Below are 18,369 nucleotides of genomic sequence, written 5' to 3'. Positions count from 1 at the left end.
CATTCGACAGGGCTAAAACAGGTCACTACTTGTGGCCTGCTATTGGCCTCTCACAAGGCATTATGGGACTTACATCACCGCAAAGGAGTGCAATACTTCCATTGCCGGTCACGTCAGTATTTGTTAACTTCCTCATTATGGAGCAACATAGAAAACACTCCTCATCTTGATCATATTTGTTGGTAACGTCAGCAACACCCTGAATGGGAGTGGACATCCATGCCTTCCCTAACGATACAGACAGCTGAGCTGACTCCTCTGGTTTCTTTCTTATCTGAGTGGTACTTTCCAGGTCACTGGAATTTTCCACACGTGTGTCGTTCTCAAGGGTGACCAAAGTGTCACCACAGTCCCTCGTGTTTAAGTATAGCGTGAAAGTGTGAGAGATGGAAGCGAGCGGTCTCTCAGCTTTTCCTCAGAGCCGTCTCAACGCCGGGGTGAACGACAAAGCAGATTAAGAAGACCGGCTTTTACCAAATGCATAAAACAGCACTAACCCTGACGTGATACCAGGGAAACGGGAGAATCACCGTTGGATTTGAGTACGGCTGTAGGAATGAATATGGTATGGGGAAGTACGTGTGTACTCAATGTGTGGTTGCACCCATATGAGTGTGCGCGTGTGGGCACTTACAGAATCCAGACCAGGCTTTTGTGCAGGTCAGGGTCCACAGACTCCATGTCGTCGAGGGTGATGGGCTTCCCCAGCAGCTGCTTGTAGAACGGGAGTGTGAAGCCTCCATCGATGTAGTGGCCGTGGAACACCGCCATGCCCATGATCCGGCCCACAAAGTGGAAATAGGACAGGTGCTCCTGGAAGGGAGGTGGAGTGAACAGGAACGTCATTAACTGCCCCTTTACATTACTATCATTTAGCAGACGTTCTTATCCAGAGCGACTTCAATCAGTTGCAGTTTTTTGTTTTTACAATGTTATCCATTTATACAGCTGGATATTTACCGAGGCAGTTACCTTGCCCGAGGGTATCGAACCAGCAACCAAGTGGTTATGAGTCCTGCTCCTTAACCACTTGGTCGCAGTGCCACCCGCCAAGCTAGAGACGTCCTAACTTTCCTAATTGTGCGAGAGGGGCAGCGCTTGCATAGCTGTGACACGGATGTAACTGAGCGTGTGCAGAGGCTGCGACTGCATGTGGAGGCGTGGAGCGCGGCTCTGTCCACCGGGGAGAATCTGAGCATTTCTGGGCTGTTGCTGAGCAAAAACGCTGCGAATAAACAAACAGGAGACGGAGCCGAGCACAGCTGCTGCGGACGAGCCGCGCGTGTGACCTCAGAGGGCCGGCGCGGTCTCCCGGGGCCCCCGAGGGGGGGGCTGATCTCACGCTGGAACGCCGGTCTGGCCACGCGGGGGGGCGGATCGGGGCGGGGCTCCGGCTTACCGGGTTGACGGCCGAGTCGGGGTTGATCTGCAGTGTGTAGATGTCATCGCGTGAGTACTGGAACAGGCCGTAGTAAGGGTTCAGCATCTCGTGGGACAGCAGATACAGCCACTCCCTGCGTGGAGAAAGAGCAGATAAACGCCACTGGAACAGACGCTTCCTCTCAACGGCATCTAAAGTGGGACACCTGTGACCATTTTCTGACTGCGAGGGTCTGGTCCGGGACAGGCTTCGGCGGTGTCTTTGCACATAGCTGCCACTAGGGGGAGCATTTCCTTCAGCAGCCTCTTTTTTGCAGATCTTAGATGGAATCCAGTGTTTTTTAAATTTTTTTTTAAATTCAGATGTTTACTATTTAGCTACAGATAGACATATACACAATGACACTGTACCTGGCCACCCCTCCATAATCCAGGCCTTCCTCTCCCCTAAACTTCACCATCAGTCTTTTCCACAGGTCTTTCGGCCTCATCTTCATCACTTGGCGGTATGACTCCTGCAGGATAGAACAGAATGTATCAGAAAGAAAGACGGGGAAAGAAAGACGGGGAAAGAATGACGCGGAATACTCCATCCCCACGAGGGCATGGGGTCTGTCAGAACGTGCCAACCTATCCCTGACTGCTTTGATATCAAACATTAAAAGGGGGTATCGGGACATTAAGATATAGTGTGAAATTAATCCATCTTTGATGTCTGTCCAAAGTGGAACTGAGAAAGTATGAGCCCCGAGGATTAGGATTACACACGCATGTTCTCCGTGTCTGCAATAACCGCTCTAGACAATGGGCTTCGTATCGAAACAGCCGTGTGTGTGTGTGTGTGTGTGTGTGTAGGCCCGCACGATAAATATTCCCCATAGGATAGTGAAATGTAGCCATCTGTGTGTCACTTTTCCAATCAGCCGCTCTCTCTCTCCCTCCCCAGTTCCGCCGTCTGTGGTTCAGTAGCGCCTGGGAAAAACAGCAGGAATGTACCAGCACGGTCTCAGCCCAGTCAAGTATGTTTCCCTTTAACATGTGAAAAAATTACATAAGACTCCTCTATTCAACTCACTTCCAAAAAAAAAAAAAAAAAGCACAGAACACTGAAACTTCACGTCCGAAAACACTCAAATCGCAGCCAGAGGGGTGTGCATCTATCAAAGCTTTCTCCAAAGTTACATCTAAAAAACATTTCCCTGCATCTGGCAAATTACAAGTTACTGATCACAAAACCTGACCGTACCCTTCAGAACCCCAGTGGTCCATTCAGGTCCCCACTTCAACCCCCCCCCCCCAAGTCAGAAGTAAAGTTTCTCTTTCTCATAATCAATCAGTGCTAGATTTGCTCTGATCAGCACGCTTAGCAATGTGGTCCAGCAGCAGGATAAAAGTACCCCTATACAGCAGGGTACTACAATGTTCTGCAGGGCTGTAATGGGCTTGTTTGGGCGGAAGGGTTTCTCAGTTTTGACTTCAGCGCTTAAAGCCTGAACGCTTTTCTCATGCAAAACACAAAGGATCGGCGTTCGCCACTAACCCATACCCCCCCCCCCCCCCCCCCCCCGCACCCCCACCAAAAGCAGTCACATCCTAAGCGATGAAGTCATATTTTTTATAGCTCAGCTTGTCCTGCAAAGTTATGAAGTTATGTCTGGCCCAAGCTCCCCGCCTCCCTCTTTTCCTTCGCTGAAATCATCCAAAAAGAATGTCCTCCTTTGGATGAACAGATGACTGAGGAACGCCTGGTGCTCCAGCGCACACTCTTCTTTTCTTTCTTTCGTTTTTTTTTTTTTTTTAACCGCGCGCCGCGGCACCGCCTCGCAGGTACCGCCGCTCTGACGCGGGCCGCTCGCAGTGCAAGCGCAATCGGCTCCAGCTCCGGCTCCCCCAGTAAAGCGCACCCCGAAATTCTTCCTTTACTAGCTCTGCCACATGTGCGATGCCGCCCCCCCCGGAGCGGGCTTTGATGCACGTGGTGGAAAGAGCGCAGATGAGCGGGCGGCTCTGGGGCAGAATTACCATCAAACACCCGCACGTTCTTCTGAGGCCAAAGACGCCGCTCCGAAAGGGCAGGATCACAGGCGCAAACCGCCGCCGTGCTGTGCCGATTCACTCCTGACACACTTCGTATTGCCAGCACAACACATGCATTTTATGTGTATCCAAATATGCAAATATGAAACCATCTTACCTGACATATTGCCGACATATTGCTGAATAAAAAATTGAAATAACCTAAAAGCACGGAGCTGTTTAAGTCTTGTATCTGACGTATAAAACATTTGCAATGAAAAATGCAGAAAAAGTCCTGGTTTTCAGTCTCGCATGGAGAATGTGTGGTCAGAGCAACTCACCACATTACTATTACTGTAGTCCATGAGTAATAGCCAGTTTAATGAAAATTAATATTCCTCATTAATCAACCTTCTCACAACCATTGTTGCTCTGAAGACAACCACTTTTCACAAGCATTTAACAACTCAGATAGTCTCCACAATCAGCACTGGAAAAAGCAAACAACATTTTCTCACTTCCACAATGTTATAATTAGGTGTTACTAGTAATATGTGAAGTCAGTTTGTGAGTGCATTTTCATGTTATGGTGGCTGGTAATGATTATTTAGTTCATAGCACACAAAAATTATTTACTTTAACAAACTGCATAATTTTAATGAATGTATAAATCTGTTTTTTTTAATCCAAAAAGCACATAATAATTGGCACCTGGAAGTCCAGAACCACTTTGATTTTTTTTAAACAAACAAGAAAAATCTTTGCAGCACCATGGAAGAGGGTCCACACTTTGCACTGCTGTAATGGCAAATACTTATGAATAATAACCTAATAACCTAATAACCTAATAATACCCAACTATGATTGTGGAGGACTAGTATCTGCCAGTGACCTTGCGCTTCTGTGTTTGCCTGCATAGCGTGGTTGTGCGCATGCGTGTGTGGTGTGTGTGCGTGCGCGTGTATGTGCGCTTGTGTGTATGTGTTTGTGTGTGTGGTGTATGTGCGTGAATGTGCGCGTGCGTTTATGTGTGTGGTGTGTGTGCGCGTGTGTGCGCGTGTGTGCGCGTGTGTGCGCGTGCGTGCGCGTGTATGTGTGTGTGTGTGTGTGTGCGTGTGTGGTGTGTGTGCGTGTATGTGCGCGTGCGTGTATGTGTGTGGTGTGTGTGCGCGTGTATGTGTGTGTGTGTGTGTGTGCGTGTGTGGTGTGTGTGCGTGCGCGTGTATGTGCGCTTGTGTGTGCGTGTGTGGTGTGTGTGCGTGCGCGTGTATGTGTGTGGTGTGTGTGCGCGTGTATGTGTGTATGTGTGTGTGCGTGTGTGGTGTGTGTGCGTGCGCGTGTATGTGCGCTTGTGTGTGTGTGTGTGCGCGCGCGCGCGCGCGGGCGGGCGGGCGGGCGGCTGCACTCACCTCGAAGATCTCCTCGCGGCACACCTCTATGCGGCAGTGTCCCGCCTGAGGCTGCTGCTGGGACAGCTCCTGCCGCAGGATCTTCAGCTTCTGCACCAGGTCCCGCTTGTACTTGGGCACCGTCAGGCACTCGGCCTCCTCGGGCAGCTGGCCCGGGGACAGCACCTGCTGGGGCTGCTGCTCCTTCAGCTGGTTCTGACGGCTGGAGAGGAGGAGGAGGAGGAGGAGGAGGAGGAGAGGGGGAACGGGGTGAGTGAAGGCGAGCAGGGACACCGGCGGCCACGAGTCCTGCCTACTAACTAGTCCACCGACCCCTTAGCACATGTGACTAGGACAGCTCCTTACCCCATCATCCTTTGGAAAAGAAACCAGAACGTAGTAGGCAGTTCAACACGCACCAGTTGAAACAACAGACATGGTACAAAACTAATGCGTCTGTAAACATCAGGGTGCTATTACTAAAGAAAGAAGGGGGGAAAATAAAAAAAGTCGAGTGGCGTGAGTGCTGCTGGGATAGCGCCGATGCCAGGCCGCCGCCTGCCCTCCACGCCCCGGCGGGCCGCTCGAACAGACGGCCGTCCTTGGGCACCTTCGCTTCCCTTCAAAGCCTCGCGCCCTCCCTGCCAACTCCCAGCCCTGCGTCATGCCAACCTGGCCGGCCAGTGCCTGGGTGGTCTCATAAAAAAAAAAAAAAAAAAAAAAAAAACAATTGACCAAAAAAAGAAAAAAAAAAAAAAAGAAAGAAGTTTCCATGAGGGCGAAACAAAGAGCTCCCTGAGCCACGGTCCTATAAAGGGCTCCACTGTCCACCTAAGGAACACGCAACTTCGGGACTAAACAAAGGCCGTCCGAGAAGCCCTGACTGCGCACCACATTCCCACCCACTCAACGTCCAGCAAAAAAGAAAAAAAAAAAAAAAGGCAAATTATATTTGGATTTCATAACAAAATGGTTCCAGTGTTCTAAAGGCAACCCTGTATAATTAAGTCGGCTGGTATTTATTTTATTGGCAGTTGTTGGGTCCCTTCCATGTGAAAGTGAGGGTAGTGTCTCAAGTTTAAAACCACTTTGGGGGGGAAAAAAGTATCCTTTAACAAAACGAAGTGAGTTTCTCTTGGCTGAAAACCCAGAGCCCTACAACAAAGCATAATTTGAAACTCAGAAGGCGCACAGTGCAATTAGAAATGCATTCGAACATATTTCTGAGACTCGGGCCTGTTTTTAAGTATTTCAGCATAAACTCGGGCAAACATGTCCACATCTATTTAAATCTCTCGTAATGGTCCATCAAGGCAGAAAATTTCCTCATTTATGACAGCTTTCACTGCTAACGCGCGGCGCCTTTTAAATCTGACACAGGCCCCCCCTAAATCATTAAGAAAACGACTAAGTTTGAAATGCGCCGGCAAGCGCAGACGGAACGTGAACTCCTGAACCAAAACACTGCACGGTCTGCCTGAGGCGGCGTGAGGAGCTCCTACGATGCTGGCGAAGGAGAGCCGAAGGGCTTTGCCAGCAGGCAGACGCACGCACTCCCCGACTTCAGCAGAATCAAAAGGTCCTTTATGAAATCGGTGCTTGAGTATTATTTACACACTGGCCTTTTGCACTTAGCGGGAACAGCAGGCGCGCTTGCCCCGGAGCAGGGTTATAATCACTGAACTGTGCAGCCATCCACAATGGGGCGTGTGTGTGTGTGTGTGTGTGTGTGTGTGTGGGATGTCGGGATTCAGGGGGAGCCCGGGGCACGCCTCTTGCCCCGCGACCGCCGGCTCCTGCTCTCCAGGCGAGCGGACATGTTACCGCGGAGCGTTGCTTGTGTGAAAACCCCACGCCTGGAAAGGCATTCTGGAATGGCCGCACGGGACAGGCAGGAAGATCGGTCCTCCGCGCCACCGGCTCCTCACACAAAGCAGCTTTCACACTGGCCTGCTGTGCCTTCCCAAAATGGTAGAGCACTGTGATGAATGTCGTTTTGTCTGCAAGACACCATCCCAGTCTGCATGCAAAGCATACAAGATTCCTATCATTAATGTATGCTAAAGCTCTTTTTATACATATGTAAATATAAGACACATATGTAACGTATGTGTATATATGTGTGTATGTATGTATGTTTTTATGTTAGTTATTGTAAAGCACTAACCTTCTGGGCTTAAGCTTCCACGATACTGCAACGATACTGCATTATCAGTTATTATTGAACAACTTTATCACAAATATAAGATATAAAAGTTAGACAGTCAGGGACTCTTCAGTCCACAGCAATAAGCCAAACCACTCAACTCCTCCAGCACAGGAGCTGCCATTTTAAAAGGATTTTCCAGGCTAAGCTCAATGAGCTATTGAATGTACCGACGCTGACAAAAACAGCAGGTAAATGCTTCCTGGCTCCACGATCCCACGGCTGTTCTTTCAGCGTTTCCCAAACTAAAATAAATAAATAAAAGAGTGCGGGGGCGAAACCCAGGAGGAGAAGCCATCGGCCAAGGGGAAAAAACAGAGGGCCACCGGTTTTCGGGGCCCTCCGCTTGTTGCCGGGCAGAGTGCTGATGGCTCGCCTGTCAGGCACGTCCCCCCCCCCCCCCCCCCCCCCAGCTTCCTCTCCTCTTCCTGCGCATTCATACGTCCTTCGGCGTCCTCCCCACCCCACCCCCCTCCTTGCCTACCGCGCCGGGCCAGCCAAGGTGATCCGTGTTTATGCAGTCTGTCCTGGAAGTGCTGCGGCCGGCCCGTCCCCTCCGTCTGGCTGCAGCGGCCCTCAGGAATGTGCGATTTTTACATGTGGATCCCAACGCGCATAAATAGTGACTGCCGGGGAGCCTGCCGCGTGGAAAACGCATCCCCCCCCCCCCACACACACACCTCCCCCCCTCCATTCTCCCCCCTCGGCTCACGCCTCCTGCCAGAGAACAGGTAAGGCGGCAGCCTGCCCAGGAAGGGTAGCGATCAGGAAGACGGAAAAAGAACACTACTGACTGAGAATGGCAGACTCGCTTACACCCCGCCATTTTTTTTCCTCCCTATGACCTCAATGCTCTACAGTGCGCTTTCATCAATAACCTGCCCTTCCCTCCGAAGGCAAACGGGAAAACAATGGTAGACAAAGGAAAAAAGGGTAAAGGGTAAAAAGGGTAAAAGGAAAATAGGATAACAGGCTGAAAAAACATGGTTTTTTTTTTACCCCTCCACTGATACTTGTATATACACCAGTTCAACACACTTTAATTCTAGTTGACACTGTATAGTTCTGATTTCTGAAAAACTGGATTTAATGTCCAATTATCAAACCTTTGCCACTTCCTGTCTGACTCCAGTGTGCATATAGTATATGGTTCCCATGCACTTTCCGACGGCTTGCTATTGTGGTTTTAAATGCCTGATTAATCGAGTTAAATTCGTGTTTCTGTGCGCTGATACACACACACACACAGGACAGCCCCATCTGCTCCTGTAATCAGATCTACTTCCCTCTCCACAATTAAGAGAAAGAGGAGCCCTCTCCATCTCCACTGGTCACATTCCTTCTCCAGACATACAGCCTCCTCCACAGCGGCGTAAGAAAGGTTCACTTATTCAGCACCAGGGCCTCAGGTGAACACCAGTAAAATGTCAAAAAAGAAATTGGAGAAAAATACGTGTACAAAAAGGCGAAAGGAAAAATCAACAAGAGGTACAGCCTGCAGACGACTATGGTAAGAAAAGGTTAGATGTTTTTCAGCAGCAACAGCCATGATCTCTCATGATCTCAGCTGTGTGCCTTTGTGTGGAACATAGCTGTTCTTACCAACGAAAAGAAGACATCGCACAACATTTACACCTACACCTCAGTCCTCAAAGCACGCCTGTTGAATATTCAAGGGCAACTCTCCCTCTACATCCTTTTTGATTATTAAAACATGTCCGTTTCTCAGGGGACGCAGACGAGCGCAGGAGGAGGAGGAGGAGAGGGGGAGAGCGATTGGGGAGAAAGGGGGAGAGAGAGCTCTTAATCCAGGGGAGATTATCGCTCCTCAGAAGGTCAGCAGCTGGAAAAGTGAACCTACACGCTGGAGTTCTTTTTTTTTTCTTTTTTCCTCCTCCTCCTCAATGGCTGGGAGAGCACAGAGGAAGGGGCTTAACATGAGCACTGCCTGACGTGGCAGTGTGCTCCCACCCGCTCCTGAGAGGATCGCTTTCCACTGAAAAGGTATCCGGTGTGGCAAAGTCATGCACGCTTCTCTGTGGCACACCACGGACGAGACAGGTTTCCGAAAAGCCAGAGAGGTGTTGGGGGGGGGGGGGGGGGGGGGACACTGAACTTCACCCACAGACGCAATAAAACAAGATACGGCCAAACAGAAGAAGCGAAGCGATCCGCTAAGCTGTGGGGGTGGGAGAAAAAAAACAAAATGCTTCCACGAGGAGAAGCCTGCACTATATCAAATGACTTGGAAAGGAAGACGCTGTTCCTGCAGACATTTTAAGATTACTCTGTAGAAAACTGGAGACCTAGGAAAGAAAGCCTGGGAGTTGGCAGGGAGGTGGACAGTCACTGTAACCCAGAGACATACAGATGGGGGGAGGGAGAGGGGGATGGGGTGGGGGGGGGGTGTTCGGGGGGTGGCAGAGGAAACAGTGGTGCGTCAGAGGGAGGGTGGTTCGGCGTTGGGAGAGACTGAGGCCCCGTCTGGCTGCGCTAAGTGACCACATCCTGCCGTCCCTGAGCCCTTCCGCCTGCCACACCAGCCCTACAGGATCCTTCAATCCCTTCATTTCCTGCAGACTAGACTCCAAGGGAGGGGAGCGGAGAGGCGGAGGCAGGAAAAAAAAACGCGGCCTGCCGACTGCGCCCAAACGCAGAGGACGGCCCCGGCGAGGAGAGGCACCTCGCTGCAGAATAGCTCTCTCTGCACTTTCGCCCATAAATCAAACATTCCTGCCCCTTGCTCCCTCCACCACCCCCCCCCCCCTTCCCTCTCTGTCTGGTATGCATTCTTTCCTCGCTTTCCTCCTTCCAGCTCTGGAAGTGTGAACATTCTCCAGCATGTTGCCCTGGGTAATGATTTGCTAATTGGAAAACTTTGGTGTGCTGTTTGTTTTCCACAACTTTACGTTCGCATGCGCGTGCAGTAAAAGTACAAAGCGGAGCAGACTGGTGCTCGGGCCTTGTGTCCCCCCCCCGCTGATGTTGCAGCGTACGGTTTGCAGCATAACGATGTGGATCGGCACCAAAACGTGTCGTTACCGCTGAAACGATGTCTGCAGCACATTACACTGAGCATGTAACTCTTGTAAGGAAAAAAAAAAAAGTACAAAAACGGCAAAAAAAAAAAAAAAAAAAAAAAAAAACAACAACCAACTGAAAAACATTTATCAAACTTCTTGTGGGATAAGGGTGTTAGGCAAAATTTCTGAAATCCTTGTCTTGATAAAAGACAGATGTCTTGATGGAAGGCCAACATGGCTCCTAATATCTTTTCCAGCTCGGAGCTGTCTGGGAAGGAGCAGCTGATTGGGAGTCAGCTCCCCTCCGTGCTCATCTCGCTCCCTGTCCCAGCGTCCCTGGACGGGACCGCCCCCATCCATCTTCGTCTCTCTGCTCGGTGGAACCATCCTCCCATCCTGCCGTGGGACTCGTTGACCCATCTGGATCTGCTCTGCGTGTTTGCATGCCCGCTGTCAGTCAGCGAGCATTGTTTACGGTCCCCGCTTAAAACCCGTGAACAGTCGAACAATGTGTCCACGTTCCCCCCCAAAATATCTTAATAGCCAATAAAGCTGCTGATGGCGCACAATGAAATTAGCGGTTCCATGGGCAGAGGGAGGAACTGTTGTACCAATGCTGAGGGAGAGGCAAAGCAGCCCGAGGTCTTGCACTGCCTGTATCTCAACCCTTCACCACTTTCTGACATATACTTTCCATGAGGGAAACGTCGTTCCTGGAGCTCTGTAACAACCGGATCAAAGCTGGTTGCCATCGACATGCTTTTCCTTACAGGCTTGCAAATCCTCACAATCCTGCGCCCCTTCTTACAGTGGCCTTTAATGAAAGGGTGCTCTTTTTGTCCTTTTGTTTTGCAGTAACACGCTCTACAGCCATTCACAAAGAGCTTTGAGGAAACATGAGCAGCTGTATGAATGTTTTTCCCTTCACTCTCCCCTAAACTGTCTGGCGGTTGTGACTCTGCAATCCAAGCTCACCGTCCTGCGTTGCAGTGTAATTCCTGCCATAGCTGAGCGCAGTGCGGTCTGTGGGCCTGGCCCACGCGGGGGAGGAAACCACAGCCCTCCACGTTTACAGCAGGGAAACCCATCCGAGTGGCCCCCGAGGGCCAGCTCTCACCCTCGCTGCGGCCTGCCCGCCTCGCGGCACTCCTCAGCGCCCCCTACAGTCCCCCCCATGCCCTGCACACGGGCTGACCCCATCCCCTCCACCTGGAGAAAGTTCAGGTGCACATCCACCAAGGGGAAAAGGGTCCAAGCAGACCTCCAAAAAGGTCCTCCTGGGTACACAAAATGGCCTAGTATCTGCCATGGCTGACTGGGGCCAAGTCCACACAGTGTGAGCTCTAACCAATCGGATTCCCCCTTCCCAGCGAGGAGATTCATTCTGAAGCTTGTAAATTCTCCACTCCGTGAGTGGCTCATTCCACTATGCTTCAAGAGCAAACACTGAAAACCATCAGCCTGCTCAGGTTCTTCAATAACCCTGTGTATCACTGCTGCACTGGCCTATATTACCTTTCACACATATGGATAGTATTTGTGCCCATTTTACAAACACGCATGCCGTGCAAGACTATGTTGTTATAAGAATTTCCTCCAAATTTTTATGAAAAGAGGAAAAAAATGAAGACATTCTTTGAGCAGCCAGAACAAGGAAGAGAGAAACCCAATCTCTACTTCCAGGCAGCCATTTCCTCTGCATAGAAAAACTCAGGCTGACCAAAGAGACGTGCTCCATACACCTTTACCTAACGCCACCACCCAATCTCCTGCTCTGCTCAGCATAAGCAATAATATGGTAATAAAACTGTTCAGCTACATTCAGAATGTGTGCTTGAAGAATGCAGTCAGAGAAGAACTCGCTCCTCTTGCCTGCATAAACTCCCAGTCTCCCCTCCACCCTCCCATACACACACTCCCTACCACCCTCCCTCCCACATAACTCGCACTCTTCTCTCTGCCACTCTCTCCCTCCCTCTGCCCTCATACACACACTCCCTCATTCCCTTCTCTCTACCTCCTGTACACTCACTCTCCCTTCTCCCAGTCTCCTTCTCTCACACATTCCCTCCCTAGCTTCCTCCCTACGTCCCATACACTTACTTTCCCTCCCTTAAGCAGGCACACGCGCGCACCCACACACACTCACTCAATCTCCTTCATTCCAGAGGCCCAACTCCTGATTTGCACTGCATGTATATTAAGTAGGACGTTCGAGTGAACACAAGAGGCCCCCCTTTTCACATAATAATTAGACGCAAGCTGAGGCAGCCCTTATGCGTAAAACACACCGCATCTGATCAAAATGACAGTAGACGCGATCTGTGGAAATTATGCATGTGCCTATATTTATATGCAACTTCGAGAGAGGCAGCAATGAGGCCTTCTTCCCTCCAGAGATCCTCAGCACACCACAGTTACGCTGTTATCATGATGTTTTCACGTTGACCAGTGCAGCTGGGTTAGAGAGGTGGTGGACCTGTAGCGCTGGTACCGAACAGCATAGCCACAGCACAGTCTGCAAAGCGGCAGAGGGAGACGGGGGGGGGGGGGTTACCTGAAGTTACTGTTTTGGCTCTCGATGCCAACGCGGGAACCGTTAGGGCTCGGGCTGCTGGAAACAAAACAGAGAAGAGAGAGAAGCCCAGCTGAGTGGAGAGCCAGGAAAAGCCACCAAATCCACCTGCAAGACCCACGGCGAGCCGCCTGACAATTCACCTCCCTCCCCCCAACCCCCTTCCCTAATGACCCAGCTAGGAATGCGAGGGCAGTTAGAAACGCTCCGGCACAGGGAGATCCGCGAGATCCTGCATTGCAGTCAAGTGTGACAGCGGGGAATGCGGGTTTAAAGCAGCACACCCCCCCCCCCCCTTGACTCAGCCCTCTTAGCCACATGCTAACAGCAGCGGGTGCCCCCTGCGCGCTTACTTCAGGACCAGGTGCAGGTTGGCGGAGAGGCGAGGGTCGGTGAACTGAGTGGTGCGGTTGTTGTGGTCGACGAAGTAGACGCGGCCCGTGGCGGTGTTGCGGATCTCCCAGCCTGGGGGCAGCGGCCCCAGCTCCTCGCAGTTCACGTTGCTCAGGTCCCTGGGCAAAAACAAGAGATGCATAAATCAAAAAAAGAAAAAAAAAAAAAAAAAGCGAACAAAACACACACGCTCTGGCCCGCGCGCTCATGACCGCCGGCCAAAACTCAGGCCCGTAGCAAAGGAAATAATTCCAAGATGTCTGAAAAAATACTTTCTCCCTCCCCCACCGAATTCTTCGGCTGGAATCCTTTCGGTGTCCCAAGACGCGGCGTTGAAGAAACGGTCAGGCCCCAATAAGCTTGTTGTGACTTAATCTGCATTACTCAACAGTTGGAGAGCAAATGACCAAAAGGCCTCAGGAGGAAAAGCTGACAGCTCTCCTTCCCTAACACACAGACACACTGGTGGCACACTGAAGTGGCCATTTTGCTCTTCCTTCGAGCGCTGGTATGAATCAGCACTGGGTCTGCTCAGCTCCCCATTCGGAATGACTTAAAGAGGACAGCACAACGCACCCACTCCATCCGAAATGCACTCCAAAGGCCCTCCTCTTCTCTTGGGCTCTCCGGCATGGCTTTGATAGGATGTGAGTATTATGTGTGCCAACAGCTTTAGAGCTGCAAGGCTTTTGGTGGAGGGCTCGCTCCAGTCACCCTGCTATCAAAGCTCTCTACCGAGACATCAGTGCTCTCCTGGCTCCTTGCCATGGAGCAGGACACTGTTCACTGGACACTGAACGCTGTGCCACCTGCAAATGGCCAAACACGGTCACACAGAATATCGAGCTCTACTGACCTTTTGGCCAACTTGGGTGGACTTTTACAAGGGAGGTTTATAACGTGTGTGTGTGTGTGTGTGTGTGTGTGTGTGTGTGTGTGTGTGTGTGTGTGTGTGTGTGTGTGTGTGTCTGCTGGGGTCACAAGTGGTGGCCCTGGGTTATCAAATGGAATTGGAAATTCTGCATGTATTTTTATTAAGGGAGAGCACTGTCACTTTAATGGTGAAAGCATTATACCCTTAGTGGGTTTGAATCCTGTTACCACACCCCTCCTAAGAGGGTTCCTCTAAATATATCCAATAACAAAGGTGATGTACTGCAGACTGGGAGAGGCCATGGTCATTACCCTCTCATGCAGGAGCCGTGAGCGGATGAAGGGCTTTGCAAATCGCATTTCAGGCTGAGAACGAGTCAGCAGCACTCAAGGGCCCGCCGCGCTCACAGCTAGTTAGCCATGAAGAGCTGCACTGCCTATGGGCACACACTGCCTCTCAGCTGCGACCTCTGCGTTTTCACTCGCACGGCGCCGCAAACGGCCTCAGTAAACACTGTGCCCAGGGGTATCGCTCAGATGGTCAGGCACAGAGACGGCAGCTCTCCCATTTTCGTTTCTTTGTCCTCTCACGGAAAACTCTCACGGAAACGAGTATGCAAGGCGTTTGTATATTTAGACCCAGCAGGCGTTGGGACTCCGTGAAAAGCGTCTAGCGGGAATTGAGGTGTTTGTGTCTGTGGTGAGGGCACCTTCTCCGTCCTTACCTGGGCACTCGGGGGTCATGCCACGTGCTCACGCCCGTCTGAGTGTGCAGGAAGTACACCTGGCCTTGCTGAGTTGTTCTCTGTTCTGTTGGGGAAGGAGAGGAAAAAAAACACAAAACCAGGAACTCACTCAAAGCAGGGAAAAAAAAGGGACCATGCGCAAAGGTTAAGGAGGCGGCGGGCAACGCCGAGGCAAGGCGCAGCGGAGCCGACTGCACGCGTATCGGTCTGCGTCGGGAGACGGAGGGACCCAGGAGGGGAGGGAGGGGCGGGGGGGGGAAGTGGTGTCTGGGAGCCCATTCATCACTGTTGTCTGTTGAGATATTTCCATGCGCTGAGGTCTTCCTGGCACCACTACGGACACACCGCCCAGTTCTATATGTAAGTAACACCCCCCCCCCCCCCCCTTCTCCCTCTGCAGCAGGCTGGGTGCGGTTCCCCAAAATAAAATGAAAAACAAAGCAGCTCTCGGACACCCTGAGTGACTCACCTCGCCTAACCTCCGCCAGCGGCGCAGCTGCTGCAGACGCCCGAGCGCAGCGGGCATTTTTAGGAGCCCGAGGCCCAAAAAGACATTCCTAATCTGCGGCTCTGCGCTGCGCTGCGACACCCTCTAATTTACTCCCTGGACTCGCGAGCTCCAAAAATCCCCTAAAGACTTTACAGCCCCGCAGTCTTAAGCCATTCATTGGGCGGCGCGAGAGGAGGGAGATTAAAGAAGAGAAAAGACAGGAGAGGGAGAAATCTGTGGAGCTCAGGAGCCGGGAAGCATGCGGTCATCATCAGCTGGTCCCGGGCGCCCTCCACGCTGTGCTCCGTCATGGTGTGACGGCACTGCCAGCCTTCCGCTACGAGACTGATACCATCATGCAGCTAAAAGCCAGCTCTAATGTGAAGGCCTATTCAAGGCTGAACCTGGCTATAACTGGGATAACTGCTCAAACGCCAATAATTTTGTCCCCTTCCAGATGTCACGGCATTGACTTCACATGAAACGTAACTGAACAAAGGGATACTATCCTTTCATGTATTCAGAAGGACCCCTTTCCCAATAATACAACTGAGAACATCAAATCCAAATAGACCCTATAATGATTTTTTTTCCTCCCACTGATTTTAAACCCTGGTTTTACCTCAGAATTGTCTGCGCTGGTATTTTATAATGCTCTGTAAATCACTGTAGATAAGGGCATCTGCCAGATAAATTGATAAAAATAAAGTCATTTGTATTTCTGTCTTTTCAAATTCAGTGGAGACCCCTCTTCTGTTTTTTTTTGTCCTCTCCCACCCTGCTCTGTGGGAAAATCCACTCCACAGAACACATAGAGCGTTCTACGTCCCGAGGAAATGTCTGCAGACATTGGGAGAACCGAGACCTGTTTTGATTGTGACTGTCATGACATGGTGTTCTGTGGAAGGGAGAGACCAGAGAGGAAGGAGAGGGGGGCGGCGGGGGGGCTGCATGAAACATCACACAGTTCGGCACGCGCACGTCCACCTCCCTGCCAAATGAAACAGCCCGGTGGCCAAACCGGCCTTGGCACTACAGCCAGCCTCGGCGCTCTGCTCCAGCTCTCCTGATCCCCGCTGGACCGAACCAATCAGCTCATTTCAGTTCACACCCCAGGGTGGCTGGGATCTGACTTTCCTCAGGCCCTCATAGATGCCTTTTACTCCCAGCACACGCACACACTTGGAGAGACAAGAAATGGGAAACGGAACAAGCGACTCTGACCCAAACCTGGTACCAACGACTGGGACACAGGGGGAATGAGGGGGAGGCGTTTTGGGTTCCCACCCCCCACTTACCATAGCCCTCTGGAAGGTCTGGAGGTGTGTGCAGATGTGTCCTGCTCATGTAGTTCCTGTGTCTCTGGGAGCGCACCCGCCTCTCCTGGGCGCGGGGGTCACTGGACTGGCCGCACGTGGCCCCGTTGGTGCCCATGATGGGGGTGTTCTCATCCACCAAACAGCTGAGGGGTCGCCCGGGGCTGGAGTACTCAGACGCTGGCCTGCGGGACGGAGACGACCACAGTGCGAGTGAGGAGACAATGGGGGATGACCTAATCCTGTACTGCGGTTTCACACCGACAACAATGGCAAGAGACACACAGCGTTTCACAACACACGGCGAATTAGACAATCTGTTTTTCCAAATTGTGGTATACTGACTCTAAAGCACTGGTCAGACATGTGCACCAGACATCAGTGAGTCTCTCAGCAAGCTCCTGTCAGCAGAAATGGGTTCTGGGTAATGCTTTGTTTTGCTTCAGTTCCGCAGGCCTCAGACATTTTTCAAAAGGTGTACATGTGTTATGCATTTCTGTGTACGTGTGCTTGAGTGTACATTTGTGAGAGTGTACATGAAAGTATGTGTGTATATGCGTTACATTTAAGCATTTAGAAGATGCTTCATTATGAGCGTTAGGCAGACGCTGTTTTTCAGAGTGACTTATGTAGCTTAGGTTACAGTTTTTTACATGTTACTCATTTATACATTTACTAGGACAATTCTGGGTTAAATATCTTGCCCTAGGGTACAGCAGCAGTGCCCCAGCAGGGAATCAAACCAGCAACCTTTCGGTTACGAGTGTTGCCCTACGCATTGCGTGTGGGAGTGTGTGCGTGTGAGCATGTGTGCGTGAGTAAGCGTGTGTGTGTGTGTGTGTGTGTGTGTGTGTACAGTCTGCTGTGCGAGGGGTGGGCGAGCGGGAGCGGAGCGACAGGAAAGGCGCTGATAAGGAGAGAGAGGGAGAGGGGAGCCCTGCAGTCTGGCCCTCCAGACCTCCGTGTCTCCGCTTCCAGGGCTGCTGACGCCTCGGTTATCTGCAGCAACCTCCCAGAGCAGTCCCCCCACCCCCCACCCTCAACAAAAAAGAAAAAACAACTTCTGGGTAATTTATTTGTTTGCTTATTTTCTTTAATCTGCGAAACTGATATGGCCTTTCAAAGAACAACATTTTTGTTTCCAGTTGGAAGGCTTAAACTTAGCATGAGAGCGGTCCGCCTTTTTCACAGGACCCTCCAAGAAATCAATGGAAATTCATTACCAAGAGTCTACTGTTATAAATAGGATTAGCTTTGCCGATGCCCTTTTCTGGGACATAAAGGGCAAGGTGCATACATAATTTAACTCCCACTAAGGGGTGCATTTCCTCGTTCCGACCTGAGATATAAACAGCTCCCTTGCATGCAACAAAGGTGTGGTTACACCAGACGTGTGGAGTGGTGCTGGACACTTGGCTAAGATGCTTTGTTACTCATGTCACACAAGTGTAAATGCAGTCAAGTGCTGTGGAGTTCTGTAACCACTTCACATGCACACTTTCAGGCCACACGGCTCATGTCACGGGAATTGTAAGAGTGAGGACATCTTAAACGCTTGCATTTTCGAAATGCATTTTTAGCATGGAATTAATGTAGCATGACCTCGTCTGGACAACCACTGAAACCTGGTCATGCAGCGCTTCTACTATTGTTGACTCCTTATGGTTTTTTTGCTTTTGCTGTATGTAGTCTGCCTCACTTGTAAGTCGCTTTTGATAAAAGTGTCTGCCAAATGAATAAATGTACATGTAAATGTAAATGATCTGTTTGGAATAAATAAAGGGCTTCTGTCCTTATGCCTCAGATATGTGATTTAATTAACACACAACTTGAGGTCATGTCACCCCCCTGCTGAGCCGGGCCGAGCCATGCTAGAACCTGGCTGAGTTTAGCTGACAACATTCATTCAGTTTTCTACTGTAGAGCTTGGCTTGCAATATGTTACATGAACTTGAATGAAAGG

The 18,369-nt window shown here is 50.8% G+C and overlaps 1 protein-coding gene across 1 annotated transcript in view; it reads right to left on the bottom strand.

The window, feature by feature from the left end:
* smurf2 (SMAD specific E3 ubiquitin protein ligase 2) overlaps nt 1-18,369 on the bottom strand; it is a 67,897-nt gene that overhangs the window by 3,454 nt on the left and 46,074 nt on the right. Inside the window, exons 8-15 of the mRNA XM_036539879.1 lie at nt 16,389-16,591; nt 14,580-14,664; nt 12,942-13,100; nt 12,571-12,627; nt 4,806-5,007; nt 1,792-1,895; nt 1,400-1,514; nt 635-813 (exon numbers count right to left, since the gene is read on the bottom strand). Of these exons, the coding sequence (XP_036395772.1) occupies nt 635-813; nt 1,400-1,514; nt 1,792-1,895; nt 4,806-5,007; nt 12,571-12,627; nt 12,942-13,100; nt 14,580-14,664; nt 16,389-16,591 (1,104 nt within the window). The remainder of the gene's footprint in view (nt 1-634; nt 814-1,399; nt 1,515-1,791; nt 1,896-4,805; nt 5,008-12,570; nt 12,628-12,941; nt 13,101-14,579; nt 14,665-16,388; nt 16,592-18,369) is intronic.

This window comes from Megalops cyprinoides, chromosome 1 (genome assembly GCF_013368585.1).
Source record: "Megalops cyprinoides isolate fMegCyp1 chromosome 1, fMegCyp1.pri, whole genome shotgun sequence".
Lineage (NCBI taxonomy): Eukaryota > Metazoa > Chordata > Actinopteri > Elopiformes > Megalopidae > Megalops > Megalops cyprinoides.
Note: the sequence above shows the minus strand (reverse complement) of the source record. Positions and strands in the feature narration are given on the sequence as shown.